General features: G+C 41.7%; 1 protein-coding gene across 2 annotated transcripts in view; it reads right to left on the reverse strand.

Annotated features, from left to right (window-relative positions):
• The window catches only part of usp45 (ubiquitin specific peptidase 45), a 52,526-nt gene that overhangs the window by 24,074 nt on the left and 5,475 nt on the right, over positions 1–22,977 (reverse strand). For both annotated transcript variants that reach the window (XM_072668551.1, XM_072668550.1), the window contains exons 5-8: positions 22,156–22,256; positions 7,295–7,443; positions 6,648–6,743; positions 5,473–5,603 (exon numbers count right to left, since the gene is read on the reverse strand). In XM_072668551.1, coding sequence (XP_072524652.1) covers positions 5,473–5,603; positions 6,648–6,743; positions 7,295–7,443; positions 22,156–22,256 — 477 coding nt within the window. The remainder of the gene's footprint in view (positions 1–5,472; positions 5,604–6,647; positions 6,744–7,294; positions 7,444–22,155; positions 22,257–22,977) is intronic.

Genomic DNA, 22,977 nt, shown 5'->3' on the forward strand with positions numbered 1-22,977 from the left:
AGTCATTTCCACTGTTCAGTTTTTCAGTCCACTTACATTTGTGTCAGTTGATGCAGAATGGTTCATTCGTGATGGAATTAAATATGAACATTCAAATCAACTCAACTCAATGCACCTTGATACTTAGTGTAAGGTTAAACAGACATGTGCTCACTTGTCTCCCTCAAGATCAGGTTTTATTTACTATTCACCACTCGAGTGTTGTCTAAAAGAACCTAGAAAGCGCTCTCCAATGCAAAGCATATATAATGAGGCTAGCTCCAATCAGATGCCTGTATGGTCCTATATGTATATGCTCTCGATTCAAGGCCAATCATATAGTATTCACACTAAATAACCTGCCTTTGTGAACATTCATATGCTCAATGATGAATACACACATGAGAGCTGAGAGAGGAGGCCACTGGAATGTAAATAACCTCATTAGTGGATTCTAAAGATAGACTATTAATTCTAAGAGGTTCTGTGCGGTCATATAATTGCTTTACATTTATATGGACAGGTTTTTTCTCCTTTTGTCATGACATGAAACTGGCTGTTCTTTACACTGTGGCCGAATTACATGACGAATGGGCATAAAATCGTTTAACAATGACTCCCATTTAATGTTAGGGCTATTCCTTCTGCTGTAAAAGTGCAATTTTGGAGATACAAGGTTTTTGTGTGAGCAAGAAAACATTTCATTTGTCTGTAATGCTAATCCAGGTGGGGTTTTAGAAGGGCTGGGTGGTATCCACTTTTTTCATACAGTTACACCATCACAAAATAGTATTAATGGGAGGGGGGTATTAAGTCATCTTGCCTCATTTAAAAAACAAAATTACCACATTCAAAGCTCAGTTTGCTCATAGGGTGACAAAGTGAACATTGCACAGTTTAAACCATTCATAAAATACATGGTAAACCGTCAATCTGACAATTACAAATGTTAAACTGCTCTGACTGAGGAAAGAGAGGCTGGTTAGCACGTATAGTACGGAAGTAGAACTGAAATACTGTATCTGTATCTAATGAAGTATTTATTTCTCCTACTTCCACTTTTACTTCACTGCATATTTTGGATGAGTTTAATACTTTCACTCTGTTACAGTGTTTATGTGCTGTATTGTTACTCGTAACGATTAGTGACCTGTGAAACACTTGTATGTGGCAGGTTGAGTCAGTTCTGTTCAGCCTTTCTTTTTTTTTTGGGCGGGTTTGTTTAGAGTTAACTGAAGACTCAAGTACATGAACTCTGTCTTCTACAGTCCTGTCCTTGTACTACAGCCAGAGGAACTGTGACAGCCCTTAAGTCTGAGCATTTTAAATAATATAAACAATGACATTCAGCCTTTTAACTGCTACATAACAATACTTGTACTTTTACTTTCAGTACTTAAGCAGTAAGTTGTAGAATAAACTACTTGCAATACTGAAGTACAAACAATGCTGAATACTTTAGTACTTCCGCTTAAGTCTGGAGCTTAAAAAACACTTCTACTTCTACTCAAACCACTTTTTTGATAGAACACTTGTACTTTTACTCAAGTCTGGGTCTCTAGTACTTTATACATGTCTGGTTAGCATTAGCTCAGTTACGAACTAACAGTCTGCTTACCCAGAGTGACTTACAAGGTAAATCATATTACAGAGGTGAGCCAATGCAGTGTTAAGAGTCTTGCCCAGTCTAGCACAGCAGAGTCACCCAGACCGGGAATCGAACCCCGTTCTCCCACAGGGTGTAATAGCTTACTGGGCAGGTATTGGTGTTATCGGTTGTGCCACACCAACCACTACAGTCACTACAGTTATTCACTACTGCGGAATACGGTATTACTGTTATATCGCCCAAGACAAGCTTTTATTGACATCAAAGATTTTCCACTCAGCTTCTTTGCTCGTATAAATGAGCCAAGTCAAGCGGTGTGTACATAATGACAGCATGCCTTTATCACTGCTATCCACAACTGCTTTCTGGAGATGTGTAAGCTCTCCGCAACACAGATTCTCTATCTTTCAGGCCTTTGGTCAAACACTACAGTCAAGTTCAGCGCAATGGCACAAACAGGAGTTACAAGAATAGGCTGGAATTGTCGAAAGATATGAAGACAGTTTGTTAAGTATGGTCTGCTATTCTTTGGCTTTCCTTTGCTTCCACTATCCACAGCAAGAACACAGCGGTCAGTGTGGAACAGCAGTGGCCCAAGTCTAAGAGTTTAATCTCTTTACTATAGAAGGATAAAGGAAAATCCATAGATTTCAACATCATTCAACATTGCATAATGACTCCTCAGACCAAAATAAAGACCTAAAATCATTTAAAGACTCAAACCCACGCAAAGCAAGAGAGAGCAATAGAAACTGAGTCCACACTGACCCACTGCTATTCTTTCCATTTGCTTCCACTGTCCACAGCAAGAACACAGCAGTCAGTGAGGGACAATAGCAGCAGCCAGAGTCTCAACATCTAATCTCTAAACTCCAGGAGAATATTAAAGACATTCTACATGTCTCAAAGCCATTCAGCGCCACAAAACGACTCCACACCAAAAAAAAAAAAAAAAAAAAAAAAAAAAAAAACACCTAACAACTCCAATAACACCTCAACCCATGCTGTAAACTTTAAGCTTTCAACCCATATTAGCATTTGAGTTACAGCTGCTTTTCTATAATTCTATTTATATTATAGACTATATCTATAACTGTGCCATCTATAACTTGATATGGTGGGTATTTGATTGACACGCTTTACAATTAAATGAGGCAATAAATACATGAAATTACAATGAAATTAAATACATCAAATTAACCCCCAAAAAAACAGCTTAATGTAAATAATAATACTTGATTTAGGCTAAAAAGCAAAAAACATCAGTCGGCCCGATTATCTAACCATTAATGCAGACTACTTAAACCAAGAAAATGGTAGTTATTCATCCATACATCTTCTCACCCACTTCTTCCTCGTCAAAGTCGCGGTGGGTCTACAGCCTACCCGGGATCGTTGGGCGCAAGGCAGGAATACCCCCTGTACACGTTTCACAGGGTACTACGCACACACTTTAGCATGGTCAATTCACTTACCATGTCTGTTTTTAGGAGGCGGGAGGAAACCACAGTACCCAGAGGAAACACACGCAAACAAGGGGAGAATGTCCCACAGATGACACATGCATTACCTGCGGCGCCATTGTGCCACCCAAAAAGCCAGTCATATAAAATGAAAAAAAAAAGTCAAATAGTTTAAAATAATCTTATGATCAAAACCACTACTATACAGTTTTTTTCTCTTTTCTTTTACTTTCTTACACAAATTATACTACTAATAATTGTTTATTATTTAGTGTTTATTTGTGTCCGATATTTGATGGATTATTTCTACTTAACTTATTCTTATACTTATCGTATTAATATCAATATATTCTTTCCATTTAAATAATTATTCATTCTTTCTTATAAAATTATACTACCAACAATAATTTATTATTTATACAATTTTATTAGTTCCTGATATTGGTAGTTTAACGCAGCATTAAACATAGTTCCCGCAAGTGTTGCCCTGCCCGCTTCACCATAGTAATGCATAGTGCAGTTAGCAGCGCACCAAGCCCGGAGTAGCAACTTCACAGACAGCATTTGCCCTCAGCTGTTCTTTACATAGTGTGGCTTCAACGTTTGTTTTTATACAGACGTGCATAGAGGGGGGCAGTGCATGTCTGTTCACAGTGCATGTATGGTCACAGGCTGTGACCCTCACTGGCACCAGAAGCAATGTGTGGTCAGCAGTGTGTGCCTGCTGGACCGGGTTTGGCGCTGGTCCTGTTCTGACCAGTGCAGCTGGCGGTGAGTCTGGACTTGGAAAAGCCATGTCAACAACCTCCAGCTGCCCATACAGTTACACACACACACACACACACACACACACACACACACACGAATATAAATGTTATTCATTATTATACAGCCTAATGAGAGACTGTAGCTACACCTCAGTGTATATCAATATCTACATTTAGAGTATTATTAATATTCACCCACATCTAAAATGTAACTCAAGTCTCCAGTTTCCATAAACTGCACTAAACCAACACATCTTCCTTCGTACAAGGTGTCCAGTACTCTATAAATATGTATTAATGATTCAATTCAGCTAACAGGAAAGCTACTTTGAGCTGTGTCAGAGTTTGTGTGTGCATGTGTGTGTGTGTGCGTGCAAGGTACACTCAAGTGAATGCCTCACCGCTTTAGGCTGTGGTGGTGTCAGGTGAGGAGGAGGCCATGCATGCATACATAGCCACCCACCCACCCAGCCAACAAACAGGCAGTCAATGCCCCCTCCACACACACCCAACCAGTCACTCACCATGTTCTAAAAGGACGAGTGCTCCAGTCATCCAGGCAAACAGAGCAACCTGGAACATAAAGTGGACCACCCAGCCGTGCTGAAGTTCAGTGACCTAACCTGCGCTTCCTAAACCCAACCACAGACCAACTCACCATCCACTGGCTATTTACACACGCTAGCTGGGTAAAAGGGACAAAACCCAGGTGGCAGAGGGTGTTTTAAGCTGTGTGTGATGGTACCAGCACGCAGCACTAGCACGCTCACTTTATGCGAGCAGTGGCTAACTACAGTCCAGTATGCCCGATGCTGCAAGGCGGGGGCCTCCATGGATCGCATCAATGAGCCTTGGGCGCACATGACTCTGTCCTCGGTTCACCGGCTGTCTTTCCTCAGAGCACGGTTGATAGGTAGTGACCACTGCATTCCAGGAACAACCCACAAGACATGTCTGATGTTTTGAAGCTGTTCAGCCGTCTAGCAATCACTTGTTAAAGTCACTCCGATTCTTACACTCGCTCACGACTGTTCACCTGCTACCTAATACAACCAACATCTAGACAGGTGCCATAACATCCAGATTATCATGGATTTCATGATAGATCTAGATCTAGGTTTTAATGTTATGGCTGTTCCCATGCATCACTTATTCCAGCACATTCCATAGTTCCAGTATGAGTATAAGCTGGGCGTCCCTACACTTTTGATGGACGGTGTACAGGTGCTTTGAACTGTATGCAGTGCTAGGCTGAAGGGGAGTTTGAACGTAGGTATTAAAAGGTGTGAATGCAGTGACACAAACCTGTTCAGGCAGGTGCATGCCAGGTGCTAGCAGGCAGCAGCCGGTCAGTAGCACCTTCAGTCCATTCGAGATCAGCTCAAATATGATCGTTAAAGCCCAGGCAGGACAAAAACTACCATGGTTACGATTGGGGTGTCGTGTCAGTAAAGTGAGAGTCCTGTACGCTGAATTGCAACGACCATTTCTATTACTTTCTATTTTAAGTGTCCTTTATTGACAGTTTAAGTGTTGTTTTATTGTGACATACTGCAGGCCTCACAAAATCTCTCTCTCTCACACACACACAGACACACACAGACACACACAGACACACACAGACACACACAGACACACCACAGTGCTTGCTTACTTCTGGCAGAGCTGGCTGAACAGGATTTTTGGAGAAACAGGCCCTTTTCCAGGCTCTTTCATGCTGTGGAGGAACAGGAACATGGCTGAGGTCAGGGGTTCAGGACTAGGCAAGGTAATCGTCAGCGGCCCCTGGACAAACACAACACATACACAACTATGAACTGGCAGTTCAAAATGCACTAGGCACTTTTTTGGAAATGTAACTGCTAAAACATTAGTCCTCTTGTCTGTTTAAGGTGGTAGCAACTTCAAGCTCCAGCAGGTGGCGTTGCATGAGGAGAGTGCAACAGAATTTATAGATTGTGAAGAGGTGGTACAGAGCAGTGAATGTCTGGTTGGATGTGTGAAAAATGGGTCGTGAAGTAGATGTTCATGATTGGCTACAAGGAAGAACTACATTTGGGCATGCCAAAGACCACAGCGTTAGGGAGGTCACTGAATTTGAATTTGTTTGAAAGCGGCAGAAATCCTAGTCTACAGCAAATTCTCGTCAGACATTGTGGCCAAAAGACGAAGCTGATGAACGAGGACCTGCCGGCGAGTTTCACGGCTTGGGAATGAAAATAGTTTGCTTCCAGGCAGGAATTGCTTCCACCAATTCCAGAAAGAACACTCAGCGGAGAACTGCATACCATGCAACATTAGGAGCGGAGTGGCTTCACACTACGGCCTTTAGGATGGCCAAATGCAATCACGCAAATAACATCTGCTTTGTGTCCCATTTTTCCATCCTCATGTACCGCCATCTGCAGGAGCCTGAAGTAACAAGTACCTTAACCATGCAAGATGACAAATATAGCCATTTCATGTATTATCTAAACCAATCAGTGAAGATACACACGTCTTCTGAGATGATGGTAAAATTGTGACAAACCTGAATCAATTTTCTTTGGTGACTAATTTTTGCCACACAGTGCCCTGCAGTATCTCTCCACCACTTTAACGATATGCAACATGTTTATACTCAGGGTCTTTTTAAAACTATGCAAAAGCAGGGGCTCATGCATCAGGCAGTGTATTCAGAACCGTTTGGTTTAATAACTTTCTTACAGGGAGTTTTTAGAGCTTCGGATGTCTGGTTCGATTCACCTCCACTAGATGTGTTTCACCCCAAACCTGCCCTGAACAACTTTGTATACATCTGTTTATTTATATGGATAATATGTGGTGTACCAGGTTGGTCTCCGGATGGGGACAGATCTTCAGCTTGTGTCCTTTCTCCTTTACTTCTTGGATGAGGTCATTGAGCATGTGTGTCTGAGACAGGTTCTACAAAAGAAGGCACAAAATTAATCACGCTGGGACTGGAGGTCAGATTAAAAAGGTAGCTACAGTTGAGGTAATTACTAATGCATACTTGCGTTTCTGTATGAAATCCAAACTCTTTCAGAAATTAAGTAATTTATTTTCATTACATTCAGTTTATTCATGTCTTTCATGTGTGTGCAGATGACTGTTCTACAACATCCCCATCCAGTATATTCCAGCTTTCAATGCAAGTAAACCCACAGACCCAGGCAGAACCTTGAGGTCAGTCTTTTACTCTATATTCTTCTGTTTTTTTTTTTTACTTTGCCGGGACTTTGAAGACTTGGCTTTCACTAATTTTGCATATAAAATTTGCATTTGGGGCCTTCGTTTTACAGTTCTTCACCTATAATCAACCTCAGCTATTTTCACGCTCATTTACAAATGAGACTTTGACTGAGCTTCTTTTAACTGTAAAGACTAAAAATTACCAATGCCATCGAGGACTTGCTTGAAAATATCAGGGTGTGAGGTAAAGGTAAATTGTGGCTGTGGTGTGCACTCCGTATTACCTGCATGACAGCATTGAAGAAGCAGGTGTTCCCCAAGTTGTTGATGCCTTTCACGGGGATGAGGGTGCTATTGACAGGACTTCTCCCTCGCTGGGGGTCAAAATACTCGGCCGGTTCCTCTAGGAGCTTGATGAGTTTTGATGTTGTTCCTTAAGAATAAAAACAATATCAGTATCATCTGCAGTGCAACAAAGAAGAACGAAAGAGAGAGAGAACGGAATTATCATCTAAAATTAACATTCAGTTCTGATAACGTTAGTACCCAGCATGAAGTTCTAATAATATTCATATCCAGAATGGACTTCTAATAATGTGCTTTGGAAGTAAAAAAAGAATAAATAATAAACGTGTGGATAAAAAACAGGCCAGTAAAGAGCAGAAGGTGGTAAATATCAGTCTCCTGAGAGCGCGCTCAGCACAGCTAGTTCCAGACCCGGGTGTAACGGTGCTGACGGCATCCCAGCCCGGGCCCAGCCAGGTCCCAGCGCGCTCAGCCTGTTTTGTTTATTTCTCTTTCTCTTATTTGTTTCTCTTTTTTTGCGAGGGAAGTGGGTTAACGTGCAGGGCAGCAGCTGGGAGAGAGTGTAGATGACAGCTGGAGAGGATGGCGTTAGTCAGGGAGCGCAAAGTGAGCCACAGCTGCTCCCCACTACCGCCACTGCTCCAGAGAGAGTGAGGTAGAGGGAGAGAGAGAAACAGAGCAACACTCAGGAGATAAGTCCAAGTCCAGCACACTGAACACTCATGAGATGCCACAGCAGCCTGCGCACCAACATCAAGGGGGCTCAAACTCACGACTATGGGTCGGGTTGGAGCTTCACTTACATTCTCATGCAGGACTCCAGTCACGATAAGCGCTAGGCCCATTCCTCAGGTCACTAATGTCAAAACTTAGCATGTTAGTAAAATGTTAATGCCAAGTTAACCTTTTAATGTGCTGTGGCCGTTCTAGATTAAACACAGACAGTTGAAGAAGTAGGTCCATTTTTAACCACGACCTGAAACCTGCTCAAATTACTATACTGCTTACTCTCAGCCTATCTAGAACCACCAGAAGAACTGTGACGTTTGCTATTCACAGTCCCACTTACGCTCAGTGCTTATCTAGAACTTCCAGAGGGAGTAATGTTTATTCTGCTCACACTACCATTTACAGCCTATCTAGAACCTCAAAACAGACTAGAGCGACACTTGATCTGCTCACACTACCGCTTACACTCAGACAATCTAAAATCTCCAGAGGGATTAGTGACGTTTGTTGTTTATAGTTCCACTTACACTCAGTCAGTATCTAGAACTTCCAGAAGGATAAGAGTGACATTTGTTCTGCTCCAACCACAGTTTAGACACAAAGCCTATCTAGAACCTCCAGAAGAACAAGAGTGACATTTATTCTGCTCACACGGTCAAAAAACATCAGGGCAAAAATCAAGTTTTATCTGTCCAAAGCCCACCATTCTAGAAGTCCAGGTCTTGGTCTAGGGGTTACCTTTTTAAAAAAAATTAAATAACAAACGTGTGCGGTCTCTCTTTGTTGGCAGATAACAGCGACAAGAGCTGCCTGCAGATCCTATGGAGACGACTTTACACATTCTGTGGTCTGTTCTTGGGCTGAACTTGTTAGAATGATTCACAATTAGAATGAAGAGATTTTTAAAAGACCCTTTCCTAGACTGATACACATCTACAATCTTCTTCCTGAAGGCCTCAGAGCTCTTTGGATCTGGTCATAGTGATGTCTAGAACCTCCAGTAGGACTAGAGTGACTTTTACAACTCACAGCCTACCTAAAACCACCAGAAAAAAAAAAAAAAATCCATGAAACTGGTCCCACCTATTGGAAATCAGAATGTGACCCATTAATTACTAATTATGCTGGTGGTTGTTCTGGTGGCCTTCAGTTCTACCAGAGTAGTTCCAACCAATAGAGAGTCATTTTAGCTGTATCTACCCAGATACCACTGAGAAAAACAATCCTGATTGGACACATTTTCTGTTTAGTGTTTCCACCAGCACTGATTAACAGAATAAGACTAGTACTGTAATGCTGCAGAGTTCAAACATCAGCATCACCTACAATCAACTACAATTACAGAACACATTCAGCACATTTGGTCAAATGTGAACTTTTTTCAAGCCTGGGAGCGGCCCAGAACACCGATCTCTGGTCCTTCTGAAATCTGTGGTCTGGAGCACTGCGGGTGTGGAACCTACCCACTCTTGGTGTCATGTGAGGGGTAGTAGGACTGGCACATTTTGTCACATGACTGCTTAGACTTGGCTAAAATCCTTCTTCTATGAGAGCGGCTCCTGGCTCCAGAAAGCACCGTTCTTCGCTAAATGAGTGTTTGTGTTCAAGGAAAATAAGGGAAAGCCATATACAGAGGAACCTAGTGATGTTCAGAATTGCACATTCAATCCATGGCTCGTATAGAATTCTTCTGTGTGAAAGCACAACCCCACAACAAACCCAGAATCGGTCCCGTGTAGGACAAGAGTGAAAACACCCCAAGATGTGGGTGCCAACAACTGCATCCAGTTCATTTCTGATGCAAAGACCAAAGCATTTGTAACTGCAGTGATGTTCTGGGACAAGTGGTGCATTTTCTAGAGGATTGGGTGCAGATACTAAACTGGGTTATCCAGAAGCACCAAGAAGTGGTGGAGACACCATTACACCAAGCACTTGCGCTGTCAGTTAAAACGCTCCAACCGCTAAGACGCTTTAGGGAAACCGGCCCAAATTAATAGCTGTACATATTTCCACAGTGATCTTCTGCACACTTTCTGTACACACCCCAGCTAATTACAGTCTGTCCTTACTTTACTCAACTGATTTCTTCAAGACTGGCTGATTATTATCCATCAATTACTTGGTTAACTGTATTTCTGACGGCAAACACAACGACAGGCAATCAAACATACAAATTGTTCCCTTTTGTCCGTGACATTGCGTTATTTTTATTGGTTATTTTTTTTACCCATTTACCCTGATTATCTTTTTTCTTTCATCTCTCCACCCTGTTATTAGATATGGTAAACACCCATTTAGCGAGGAGGCCTTGGACGAGCACTAACAAAAGAACCGAATCAAACGCCGTCTCCCGGCTCATCACTTTTAATTCCAGCCCTCGTCTTTGTGAAGGACTAGACAAGTGGTGTTCCGTCACATTAAGCATTAATGAACGAAGTAGAGAGAGAGCGTGAGCGAGAGACAGCAAGAGGGGCAGAGAGAGAGAGATAGAGGCCCTTGGCGCCGCCTGCCTCCGTCAACTCCCTCTGTTTACACTATTTAGGCCCTGCTGTTCATGCAACAGCGAATAGCACAGCCACTTAAGCAGAATAAACACGTACTTTTAGAACACACTTTACCAGCCTGGCTTTCCTGTTGTGTTTATGGAGGGAAGCTGTGCCAGGCCATCTACCTGATGATTAAGAAGTCACTCCGGATGTGTTTTCTGTAGGCCCTTGTATAAACAGATGGCAAACGTGCTCTCAATCATAATCGATGCTGGCGTTTTCTATAGAAACCACGTCTCAATACTCAGCATGTGCTGATTGATTTTTTTCCCTCTCTATTGTAGCGCACCAAGAATTCACCCTTCTTCTTTGGAGACTGTTTCAATGCTGAGCGTCTTCTGGAGAATACAGGGGCGGTAAAAGGGCTTTAATGCCAAAAAAATAATAATAAATAAAAAAATAAATAAAAAAAAACACTAACTAAATTAAAGAGTACATATTAAACCGGGACTATAAAAACCTGCATTGCAGCCCAAAGAAGGCCAAGGCTTTTAATCCACTACACTTAAAGCAACATTATGAAGCATTTTCATCTTACATTAACCGCTTCAAAATCATGCTACAAGTTCTCCATTGACCTGTTAAAGGGATAATAGCATCTCTACTCTGGACTCAGTACACCAGAAACTGCACTATGGCTATGTTCACATTACCAGCCTCATTAAGCAACTTTGTTTGATTATCTTGCCTGTTGACATTCCTTTATTTGAGGCTATGTTCACACAGCAGGTAAACATTAAAAGCATCTTGAGCCCATTTACCGCTGTTAACCTAGGAGCTGTTTGGGAGATGCTCAGACCCAGTTGCCTGGACATAAAAATCTGACCCTCATCAAAAGTGTCTCAGGAGTTCACAATGCCCATTTCTTCAACACATCTACTCTGAGAACCAACTGTTCAGTTACCATAAAACAGAGATCCCCAACCTTCACATGCCCTGCTGTTTCAACATAATCAGTGGTATTCACGTCATCTTGTATAAGTGCTACAGAAGCGTCACTTATAGGAGCCCATTCCCACAGCACTTCCGATAATTCCTATTATATATTCCAGAAAGATTACTGGAACATAATGCATCATCCTAACAATTCATTTGGTTGAAAGCCTGGCCTGACTATAGAGACAACTGTGCACTTCTCTCCTTCAACCCACAATCAACAGAACCTGCATTTCTGAATTCATGAATGTGACCATACCAAAGCATCATGACCACTAAAAGATACTCCAACAGACAATTAGACAGAGCCTGCAAGGTCATGGACAAACATGACTCCCTCTCTCCCCCCAAAAAATATATATCTGCACCTTGGCTGCCACCAAATCAAGACCCACTCAACCAACATTTCTGCATGTGGTGAAAACATGCAATTTTACAATACCAGAATACAAGGCCCTGGATGACCTCAGCATATTTACTGCTGCGGTGGTCAAACAAGCTCTTAACTAAACACTTAAGAAGCACTAGGGAAGTCATTCAGCTGGAATGCAAACAGGAAAAAATATTTCTTTTTTTTTCAGATTTAACCTGCATTCCTTGTAGCCCTGCTGCGTCTCTCTCCCAGTGTCTATAAATGTCTTTATTGAGGAAAAGACCAAGGTCAGCTCATCTCCTCCAATTTAGAAAGTGAATAGCTTTTTTCCCCCCGCAGGTGCAACAGTTCTCAAGGGCCAGGCTTGCGCAGATCCGTGGCAAAACGCCCAGCTTTCCCTCCGACCCAGCCCAATCTGGAGTCTCTCAACTCAGAGCGAGCAAAGATACCAGCCCACCACCCTGGAAGGATGTGCTACTGTTGTACTACAACACTAGTGGTGTAAATCTCAGATCTTATGAGGATTCGATTATGATTCTCTTATTTATCTTTGAATTTAGTTGAGGACAGTCTTTAATTAATTTCAGACCATTTTTATTCAAGCATGGTTTTTGCTCCAATTTTACTGACTAACAGACCTTTCAAAATCCCTGTATAGTTCAGTGTCTGAGATTATCACATTTGGAGTGGGGGTTTAGTGTGAAATTGTGGTTCACTGTACATAAACTTGCCAACTATTTTTGCCCCACAACGCCCTGCATGTACCCCTCCACCATTTCAATGACCCAACATCTTCTCAGAACTACAGTGAAACAGAGTTTCAGGTATCAGGCAGCATATTCATAACCAGCTGATCCAATAACATTTTGTGAGGGAGCTTTTAAAGGTTCAGATGGTTCCATTCACCACTATTGTGATGGCAAGTTTCTCTAGAACCGATCAGCACCCGGAGCCTGAGAGAGCACAATCGTCCATGTTCTCTCTGGGTAATGTATCAGAGCTAGGGATACGGAGCTTTCCTGCGACTGTGTTGTCTCCTAGTGATGCTGCATTGGCGGCAGTTCGAAAATAGTATCAGATATCAGATCACATGTATCAGAGCTAAATTTGGAGGGGAAATTATGACAAAAAAAAAAAGAAAGAAAATTATGTCTTTAGAACAGACCGTTTCACACCAGACTCGCTCTGAATGACTTCTGTGTCTTATCAATTTAATGTTGATCTGAGGAATTTGTCTTCTAGCAAAAGTAGCATAAAGATTTTAGTCCTATTACAAAAACAAACAGATGCACAGCAAATGTCATCAATTCACTCATATAATCGACACAGCTGAAGCACAGCAATGCCTTTTCCCACCCCTGTTCATGCATAGAGGCGAATCAATCAGTGACAACCTCCCGACCGTGTCCTTAATGCCAGTTAACAGACGTGTACAGGGTGTGTTCTTCCCAACGGTAGATACAAAAGGCTTTGGATGGTCCACAAGGAGATACTCCCCATATTGCACGGATGTAGGGGAGGTAATCAGGCTTTAAAACAATCAACTGGAGTGTTGCTCTACCTACGTGGAGCCAAAAGCATCTGGATCTCCAACACAGAAACATCTGGAAGCCAGTCTGCGGCCACATGGCCATCCGGGAGAGAGCCCATATGTCCGCAAAACAGGCAGCGACGCAAACAAGTGTGGAGGCACAGTAAAAACCCAAGACGAACAGGAGAATGAGGACAACAGAAAGGGGGGGGGAGGAACATGCATGTAGGGAACTGCAGGGGGCACACGTGGATTTACACAGTGGGCCAGTTCCATTGACATGAAATAGGCCAAAGTCAACAGTGCTTAGTCTATATGTCTTGTGTGTGTTTAAAGGCCTTGTCTAACTAATTGATTCAGCTTCTTCAAGGCGCAGGTGTCCCATGCCAAATGCAGAGCACAGGCTAGAGGGGTATTAAGCCCCACAGCATTGGGATGTGGAGCAGTGGAACTGCATTCTCTGGAGTTCCATCCAGTACCTTTGGGACCAACATCAGTACCTGACCTCATTCAAATATGGCTAAATCAAATCCTGCTCACAGCAATGTTGCAGCATCTAGTGTAAATCTTTCTCAGACGAGTACAGGCTGGTACAGCAGCACAAGGGGGAATGAATGGAACTGTGTGTCATAGTCTTTTGATTTTGGATGTATAAGGTGTTTAGAGAACGTTTCCCAGCAACTTAACAATAACTAAACAAGGGTTCAGGGTCAATGTGACCGCAATTCGGAGTGGTAAAGTGGGCCGAACCGTTTCCCAGTTGTTTAGGGGCTACGTGCGTGAATGACAACTCATTAGCAGGCTTTGTAGTGTCTCAATAGCATCCTGGGTTTATCAAATGTGAAATAAGGGGCCTTCAGACAGCCCCACAGGATCGGAACGGGAATGCCTATGGACACATGCCGCATCTGGGACGGCTACTCAAGGTAAACAGCGCTGAGGGAGCCATCTGCCAGGGACTCAGGGGGCCGGGGGAGTGTGGGGGGGAGGGGTCGGGCCGACATAAGCATATGGAAAAGCAGATTTTTCCTCTCCCTGCAGCACTCGGAGCAGGCAAATGTCAGCACGCAGCACGGCAAGGCTCAGCCCCACCACCTGGCTCTCCGTGCTCAGCCACCGAGTGCTTGCAGCAGCAGTGATGTGGAGAACGTCCCCAGAGCGGGAAGAACCACACCACAGGAGGAGGAGGCTTTCGCATTCCTGAACACCTATAGCAGCGGGGGATCTGCAACCCTAATCCAGCAGAGATTAGATTCATGTAGAGGGGTCAAACAGCACACTCATTTCAGAAAAAAAAGCTGAAAACTGTAATTTAAATGTTATTTTAATGTTGTAAAAAAAAAAAGAAATAATAAAACTCTGATAAAATGCTGATTATTTTTCATAATTTAAAAATAATTATTAAGGAATAATTATTAAGGTTAAAAGGATACGGATTATAGCTGAAACTCTCCTCCAGCACAAGACCCTATACTGTCAGAAAACACCAAGGAACAATTCTTTAAGCAATAGTGAAACACTTTTTGAAGCTATATGGAACTATGTTTAACTTTGGGGTTAACTTTGGGGGGGTTGTTACAGTAATCATGTAAGAAACTACCTCCACCATGTTTGGAGGCTGTAGTGTGGAGGCTGTAGTGTTCAGCCTGCCTAGCTCTCACTAAGTGTCTTTGATCTGCTTCAAAACGGTGCTCTATGACAGCCACCAAGACACATTTCAAATAAATTAGGTGTGAATTTTGTGACCTTTACACGCAACTTAGTCATCACACACAAGAAAAATGATAAAAAAAAAAGGTACAAAAAAAAAAAAAAGGTCTACAGAAGTAAACACCTGTCCCACTGCTGGGAAGATTGGTACACAATTGCTATTGGAACACAAGAAGATAATCAAAAGCACATTCTACTAGAACATGTTTAACTACATAAACAGGCCATGTTATATTGTGCCTTGGGTTAGGTTGTGTTAGGCTTCCATTGTTAATATAGAAGTGGGGGGGGGATTACAGGACGTGAGTTTTAATTTTGGGTCCATTTGTAGGCTGTACTGCATGGTTTTGTGCCCAAGCTCCCTGAACAAACTCTTTTTTTTGTGGGAATCTTGAAATGAAGGACGGCTCTCGTCATGCTGAAGATAGCGGGCAGTCATGGGGAAGGACGAGCAACACCAAATGTCTTATTAATTCGTTAATTTGTTATAACCATAGGGCATGAAAAAACATGCTTCTCTGCCATCTGAGGCCAATGTCTTTATTACACACACACACACACACACACACACACACACACACACACACACACACTCTGTAGTTTGGCCTACATAGCATAGAGGCAGCACCATTCAGATGATCAACATTTAATGTACAGTATTATTCATATTAATTAAATAAATCTAAAAAACATTTTTTAGTTCTAATCGTATTATATATATGTTCACCTTCACATTATAACTACCCCTCACAAATTTACACTTGTACAATTGTGGGTCATTTGACCAGTGGTGCCCAAATCTTTGAACAAGGGCATGTCAAATAAATATACACAGTATATAACTAAATACTAATACCACTAATACTAATAATAATCCACCTGACTTTGTTTAAGGCACATCAGCATTGCATGTCTATGGCCCAACTTTCCTGGGACCCAGATGTTAATCATAATGGCTGCAATTCACAATTCATCCCTAGACTAGGCTTAATTTGTGTCTACTAAACTAAAAAGGGTATATCAGATAGACCAGAGGATGGCAATGTTATGTTTTGCAATACTGTATGAATTTTTAATACATCGTTTGCTTGCAAAAATTGGTGGCAGACAGTGGCTCATTTAGTGTTCAAACCCGACCACTAGACAGCAGTGTTGTACTCGGTCCGACTGCATAAAAACTCAGATTTTCTGTATATTATAGTGTATTTCTTTTACTATGCATTTTTCTAAAAATGGATTTTTATAAATAAATAAATATAACTGTAATATTGTCTTGCTTACAATAGAAAGCTACTGAATTGTCACCCCTTTAGTGTGACTCATATTGTATTGCCAGGTTCTTGCCAATACATAGCCCTAGTCTAAGTGAATGAATAAATGAATGAACGAACTAATAAATAAATAAATACATACATACAAGTAACAATATTTACTTATTTTTTTATACATGAACACAGTCCAGATTCACAGTCACCTAATGCAGCTCTCTAGATGGTCAACCCAAAGCTGCCACTCCAGCAGCACCAATCAGCACTCGCTCCACAGCACAATAACCCTGTTTCTTCACCCCGCCGCCAGAACACATGAAACAGCAGTTAGCAAGCAGCAGCAGGATGTAAGGAGAAGCAAATGCTGAAAATAAGAAGCAAAATGTTTTGATGCCTATTCAAGAGAGAGAGACACAGAGAGAGCGAGAGAGAGAGAGAGAGAGAGAGAGAGAGAGAGAGACACACACACAGAGAGAGAGAGAGAGAGAGAGAGAGAGAGAGAGAGAGAGAGAGAGAGAGAGAGAGAGAGAGAGAGAGAGATTTTTAATTTCCTCAAACAAAGCCTCGCCAGCTGTGTTTCAAACGTAAGTCTGGCTCCCTGAGGTCAAGTCTCCTCACAGCGGGCCTCAGGTACTCGAGCTGAAGGCCTTGTTGGTGAGAGAGGACAGTTAATAGATTTTCTTTCTTCTCCGTCGCTGTTGTTGTACAAAACTATTATGGATTCAGAAAAATTCTTGCTGGGGCTCTTTTGTGCTGTGGGGTGTATAGGAGAAAGATAATACAACAGCAGCCCCCCCACCAAAAAAAGAAGCCAAAGAGAAAACCCTGGCCTTCGAGCTGAAATGCAATTTCACCAGCTCCCTGCGCGCAGGCAAGCAGGCTATTCCACTGCAACAATGGCTGGCCGTTTCTTTTTAGCAAGGCAGGCAGGAATAATGTCCAGGAAAGAATGGTGGCAGGTAATTTAAAAAAGCAGAGGGGACGGACGTAGGCTGGAGGTGGCCAGGCCAGTTTGGCCCTCTCTGGCCCAACACCACCGGCCTGACCACCAGCTAGTGCATGGTCTTGACCCCCAACCCCGGGGGAAAGAGGGAGAGAAGAGAGTAGAAGGAAAAAAAAAAAAAAAAAAAGGAAAGCGTTACCTGGCCCTTTGAAAGCTCCTGCAGTTATTATTACAGGGTGTCATTTCAGGGGTCCTGAGACCATTAAAGCACTAATATGCAAGAACTAGTATTGTTTGCTTCTGCAATCCTACAGTTAGGGAGTGCATTTTACTTTTACCCCACTGCTGTCAATACAAATCTTGCATTGCACGTCCCTTCATGGACAGCTATATACATGCATTTCTGGACAAGCTGAGAGATACAGAACAGTCATCTGAAGTGAAAGAAGCATGTGGACAGCCATAAGTAATTTAGTAAGGGACAAACTGGGCTACAATCTAATGAAATCTGGATTTGATAAATATCAATTGATAAAAACATTAGTATATAAGCATATATAAGCATTATGTATGTTGACATCAGCAGTGCGAGTGTGAGCGAGTGTGTATAACATTGAAAAGTATGTGTTTTCCTCACCCTCTGAAAGGGAGCAGACTTTGTCAGTGCAGCAGGAGCAGTGCTGTGGGCTGGGTGTGTAGGGGGTTTAGGGTTTCTTGGGTGGCGAAATTGGAGGGGGGCTGTTTGGGGGGCTTATTTCCACGCAGCTGCTGCTGTTCTTCAGGGAACCTGCACAGGGAATGGCTGACTACTCTAACGAACCCGACCAAGCGGCAGCAGCTCAATTCGAGCAGCCTGTTCACATCGCAGCTCAACGTTGCTCAGCTAAGCCGATGTAGGCCAAAGGCTTAACCTGGAACCCTACTCAGTTTCCTGGCGATTTGGATATTTAGTGTCTGAAGCTTTGGTTTAGCACTGGAGCTAAAATGCTAATATTATCACACACTGCTCACTGGGAGCCAATAGCACTGGATTTATGAAGCAGCAGCACAAGCCCAAGGTCACCATGCCCATAGACAAGCATAGGCTAGAAGGGTGTGGGCAACACCTGCATCACTATATGACTACATGTTGATGTAGACTTGTCCAATGTCAGTAGTGAAAAAAAATAAAATATATATATATATATATATATATATATATATATATATATATATATATATATATATATATATATATATATACATACAGTGAGTCCAAGAAGTATTTGATCCCTTGCTGATTTTCTTCGTTGGCCCACTAATAAAGACATGATCATTCTATACTTTTAATGGTAGATGTATTCTTACATGGAGAGACAGAATATTAAAAAGAAAATCCAGAAAATAAATCTAAGGAATATATATTAATTGATTTGTATTTCATGGAGTGAAATAAGTATTTGATCCCTTAGTATTCATTAGCAGTTCTGGCTTTTACAGACCAGTTAGACACTCCCAATCAACTTGTTACCTGACCTGAAGCCACCTGTTCTCACTAATCACTTGTGTGAAAAACACCTGTCCACAGAATCAGACAGATCACACAGATTTCAAGTCTCCAACATGGGTAAAACCAAAGAGCTGTCACAGGACCTCAGAGTCAGAATTGTTGACCTTCACAAAGCTGGAATGGGCTACAAAAAGATTAGTAAGGTGTTGGATGTGAAAGTAACAACTATTGGTGCAATTATCAGAAAGTTTAAAGAGTATAACATGACAATCAACAGACCTCGGCCCGGTGCTCCAAAGAAGATTTCGCCTCGTGGGGTGGCAATGATGCTGAGAACAGTCAGAAATCGTCCTGCAACCACTCGGCAGGAGTTAGCAAATGACCTGAAGGCAGCTGGGACCACAGTTTGCAAGGAAACAATTGGCAACACTTTGCGCAACAATGGATTCACATCCTGCAGTGCCCGAAAGGTACCCCTGCTGAAGAGAGCACATGTGGAGGCGCGCCTCAAGTATGCCAATGATCATTTGAAAGATGAACCAAGTTATTGGGAGAAGGTTTTGTGGTCAGACGAGACCAAAATTGAACTTTTTGGCCTCAACTCCACCCGCCATGTGTGGAGGAAGAAAAATGCTGCCTATGACCCCAAGAACACTGTGCCCACCGTCAAGCATGGAGGTGGAAGCATAATGTTTTGGGGGTGTTTCTCTGCCAAGGGTACAGGGCTACTTCACCGCATCACTGGGAAGATGGATGGAGCCATGTACCGCACAATCCTGAGGGACAACCTCCTCCCCTCTGCCAGGGATCTGAAAATGGGCCGTGGTTGGGTCTTCCAACATGATAACGACCCTAAACATACAGCAAAGGCAACAAAGGATTGGCTCAAGAAAAATCACATTAAGGTCATGGAGTGGCCCAGCCAGTCGCCAGACCTCAATCCGATCGAAAATCTATGGAGGGAGCTGAAGGTCAGAGTTGCCAAGCGACAGCCCACCAACCTTCATGATTTAGAGAGGATCTGCAAAGAAGAGTGGGCCAAAATTCCCCCTGGTGTGTGTGCTAAACTTGTGGTTAACTACAACAAACGTCTCACCGCTGTGCTTGCAAACAAAGGCTTTGCCACTAAGTATTGAGTGTGTTTGGCAAGAGGGATCAAATACTTATTTTCCTCATTGAAATACAAATTAATTAAAATATATTCTTTAAAATTATATTCTGGATTTTTGTCTTGATATTCTGTCTCTCCATGTTAGAATATATCTACCATTAAAAGTGCAGAAGGATAGTGTCTTTATTAGTGGGCAAACAAAGAAAATCAGCAAGGGATCAAATACTTCTTGGACTCACTGTATATATATATATATATATATATATATATATATATAAATTTAAAAAAAATAAATCAATGTATTCTAGGCTTAATGTGAACCTGGGAAGCCGGCCCTGTTAAAAAGTGTCGCTTCTCAGTCTTCTGAGACTTCAAGGCAAATCCATTGGACATAAGCCTAATGCTCCCGTGCCCAATGCCAATCATGCACTAGAGGGGTATAAAGCCCTTAGTATTGGAGAATAGAGCTCCATCCAGTACCTTTCAGATAAGTTGCAAGAGTTCCACATAAAAATAGTTCCACACTGCCACTCCAAACTGTTCTCCCTTCTGAGAACGCTTTTCACTGCTGCGGGCTGGGGATACGATCCATTAATGGGCGCCTAGAGCAGGCCAGAGAGCGTTTTGCTAGAACACAGTGGTAAGAACACAGCAGTAAAAACAAAGGATCGGAACTGGGTCTGGCTCAAAACTGCCAATACTGGATCCTTTCAAATATGCCTGGATCAGCACTGTTTCCATTTCCAATCCTCAGGAATATAAATGGGCTTGTATTAAGGTGTAATGAGAAGGTTAAATTTGCTGTTCAGGGTAATTGTAAAAAAAAAAAAAAACGAGGGGCTCATTTGCATGCTACATTTTTTATGCAGAACTACACAAAGCTGGTGTCTTTTCATTGCATTTTATCAAAAATGTGAATTAAAGTCAAAGCGGGCTTTTACAACGTGCCGGCTCTGTCCCATACACTCATTACCTTCACACAGCCACAGTCTCCTTGTTCAGCTGTTAGCAGCCTGAGCTAATAGAAACAGTCACTGTTAAAAGCAACACCCATTTATACACAGACACACACACAGTCGACTAAATGAGGCAAGTCTAAGACCTGATCAGGATTTCATGTTAATATCAATATAATTTGACCATCTATGAACTACACCGACATGCAGACATTAGCGTGATATAAATGGGCTATGATATTGAAGGTTAATGCATACAAAAGTCACTTGACTTTCGGACGCCTTTATTCATTATAAGCGGCAGCATTTTTATTTGAATCCTTCAGCAGATGCAAGGTCCTGGCCCTTCCTCTGGTTCAACAGGCTGGAGCTTCTCAAGCATTACATCTCAGAGCTTAGTAAGCTAAGAGATCAGCGCTTAGTAAGAATGAAAAGCTCTAGAAATGCCTCGCAGTGTCTTAATAGTATCCATATCTTTGAAGCAATGTCACAAACAACCTTGTCAGGGAGTTTAGTGACGACTGTTAGCAAGCTGTAACTAGAAGTCTGACTGTAGACAAAGTCAAAAATGAAACTATCAAAAGAAACTGCTATAAAGATGATGAGTCATTTGAACAGTGAATTCCTGTACAGTGAAACCATGCACATTCACTGCATTTAAAAGGGAGTTCTTAGAAAATTCCTCTATAGCTCTGCGCTTAAGATGGACACATTGAGAGTGGGATTCAGTGCGAAACCGAGTAGAGAAACTGAGACTGCTGAGATTTTATTGTCCATCTAAACACACAAGTGAACACATGACATGACTGACATGTCTGACTATGATGGTAAAACTGTTGAAAATCTTAATATATATAATAAAAATAATAATTAAATAAACAAGTAAACTTTTAGTAAAACCAGTCCTACATGCAGGTACATGTATTCTCTAATACACTTTTCTGTCATGAGATCATAAACTATCACTATATTAGTTAATGCTAAGCATAATCAGCACATGCATATGAATGTAAAGTAAAAATGTGAAATAATATGAGATTAAGCAGGTAATACCATTTCCTTTTTATCTGAATATTAACTAAAAGAGACAATAAGAGAGCAGCAGCAGTCAGGTACAGCAGAAATAGCACAACTTGCGGAGCTCTTGGCCACCAGAAGGAGCCAGCGAGCTGCTCAGAAGTGGAAAAAATACCAACAGACCAAATCAACAGGCCATCAGCGTGATCTCTGCCCTGCTGGATTACCTGAGGCGGATTTTGCCGAGTGCTTTTGTAGAAAGTCTAGAGTTTGAGCCAGAGCCTTTTTATTGCAGTGGGTTGAGAGTTCTTCATTACATTCATAGCACCTGGAGAACAACAGAAAACAGAGTTGGAGATTAAAACCACAGTGAAGAAGCACCGATACAGAACAAACCCTCTTTCACTTCTGTACACCAGCGTTTCCCAACCGAGTAGCCCTGTCCTGCATATACGATTTTTTCCTCTTGGGTGAAAAGGAAGCGTGAGTACACAAGCAGCAATTTTGCTAGAAACAAAAACGGAACCAAGAATATAGTTGTCCTTAACCCTAAAAACCTAAAAATCCTTCAAATTACATATTGGTTTTATAGTGGTGCTAAATAATTAATACTTAAAGCAATTAGTAGTAATTAGAGGTTAATAGAAGTTGTATTATTATTATTATTATTATATATAAATATATTTTAGTCATGAGAAGAAATCATTAGTAGATACTGAATGAACAACAGGTACTGAATAAGTATTATGTAGTAAATAATTAGTCCTTACTAAATAACAAAGAACATAGCAAATTAGTAGTCACTATATGATGATGTAATATGCTATGAAGTTATAAAGTACGGAACAGTTAGCAGGCACTGACCAATTAGTAGGTATTGAATAAGTAGTACTAAATTTTTTTTAATAAATTTCATTTATTCAAGATTTCATTTAATAATAAGTATGTACTAAATGATTAGTGTGTGTTAAATAAAGACTATTCAGTTCATAATTAGGTGAGAGTGAAGAAGGCTTCAGTAGGCTTCAGTAGGCACTGAAAATTAAACT

The sequence above is a fragment of the Salminus brasiliensis genome, chromosome 23 (assembly GCF_030463535.1).
Source record: "Salminus brasiliensis chromosome 23, fSalBra1.hap2, whole genome shotgun sequence".
Lineage (NCBI taxonomy): Eukaryota > Metazoa > Chordata > Actinopteri > Characiformes > Bryconidae > Salminus > Salminus brasiliensis.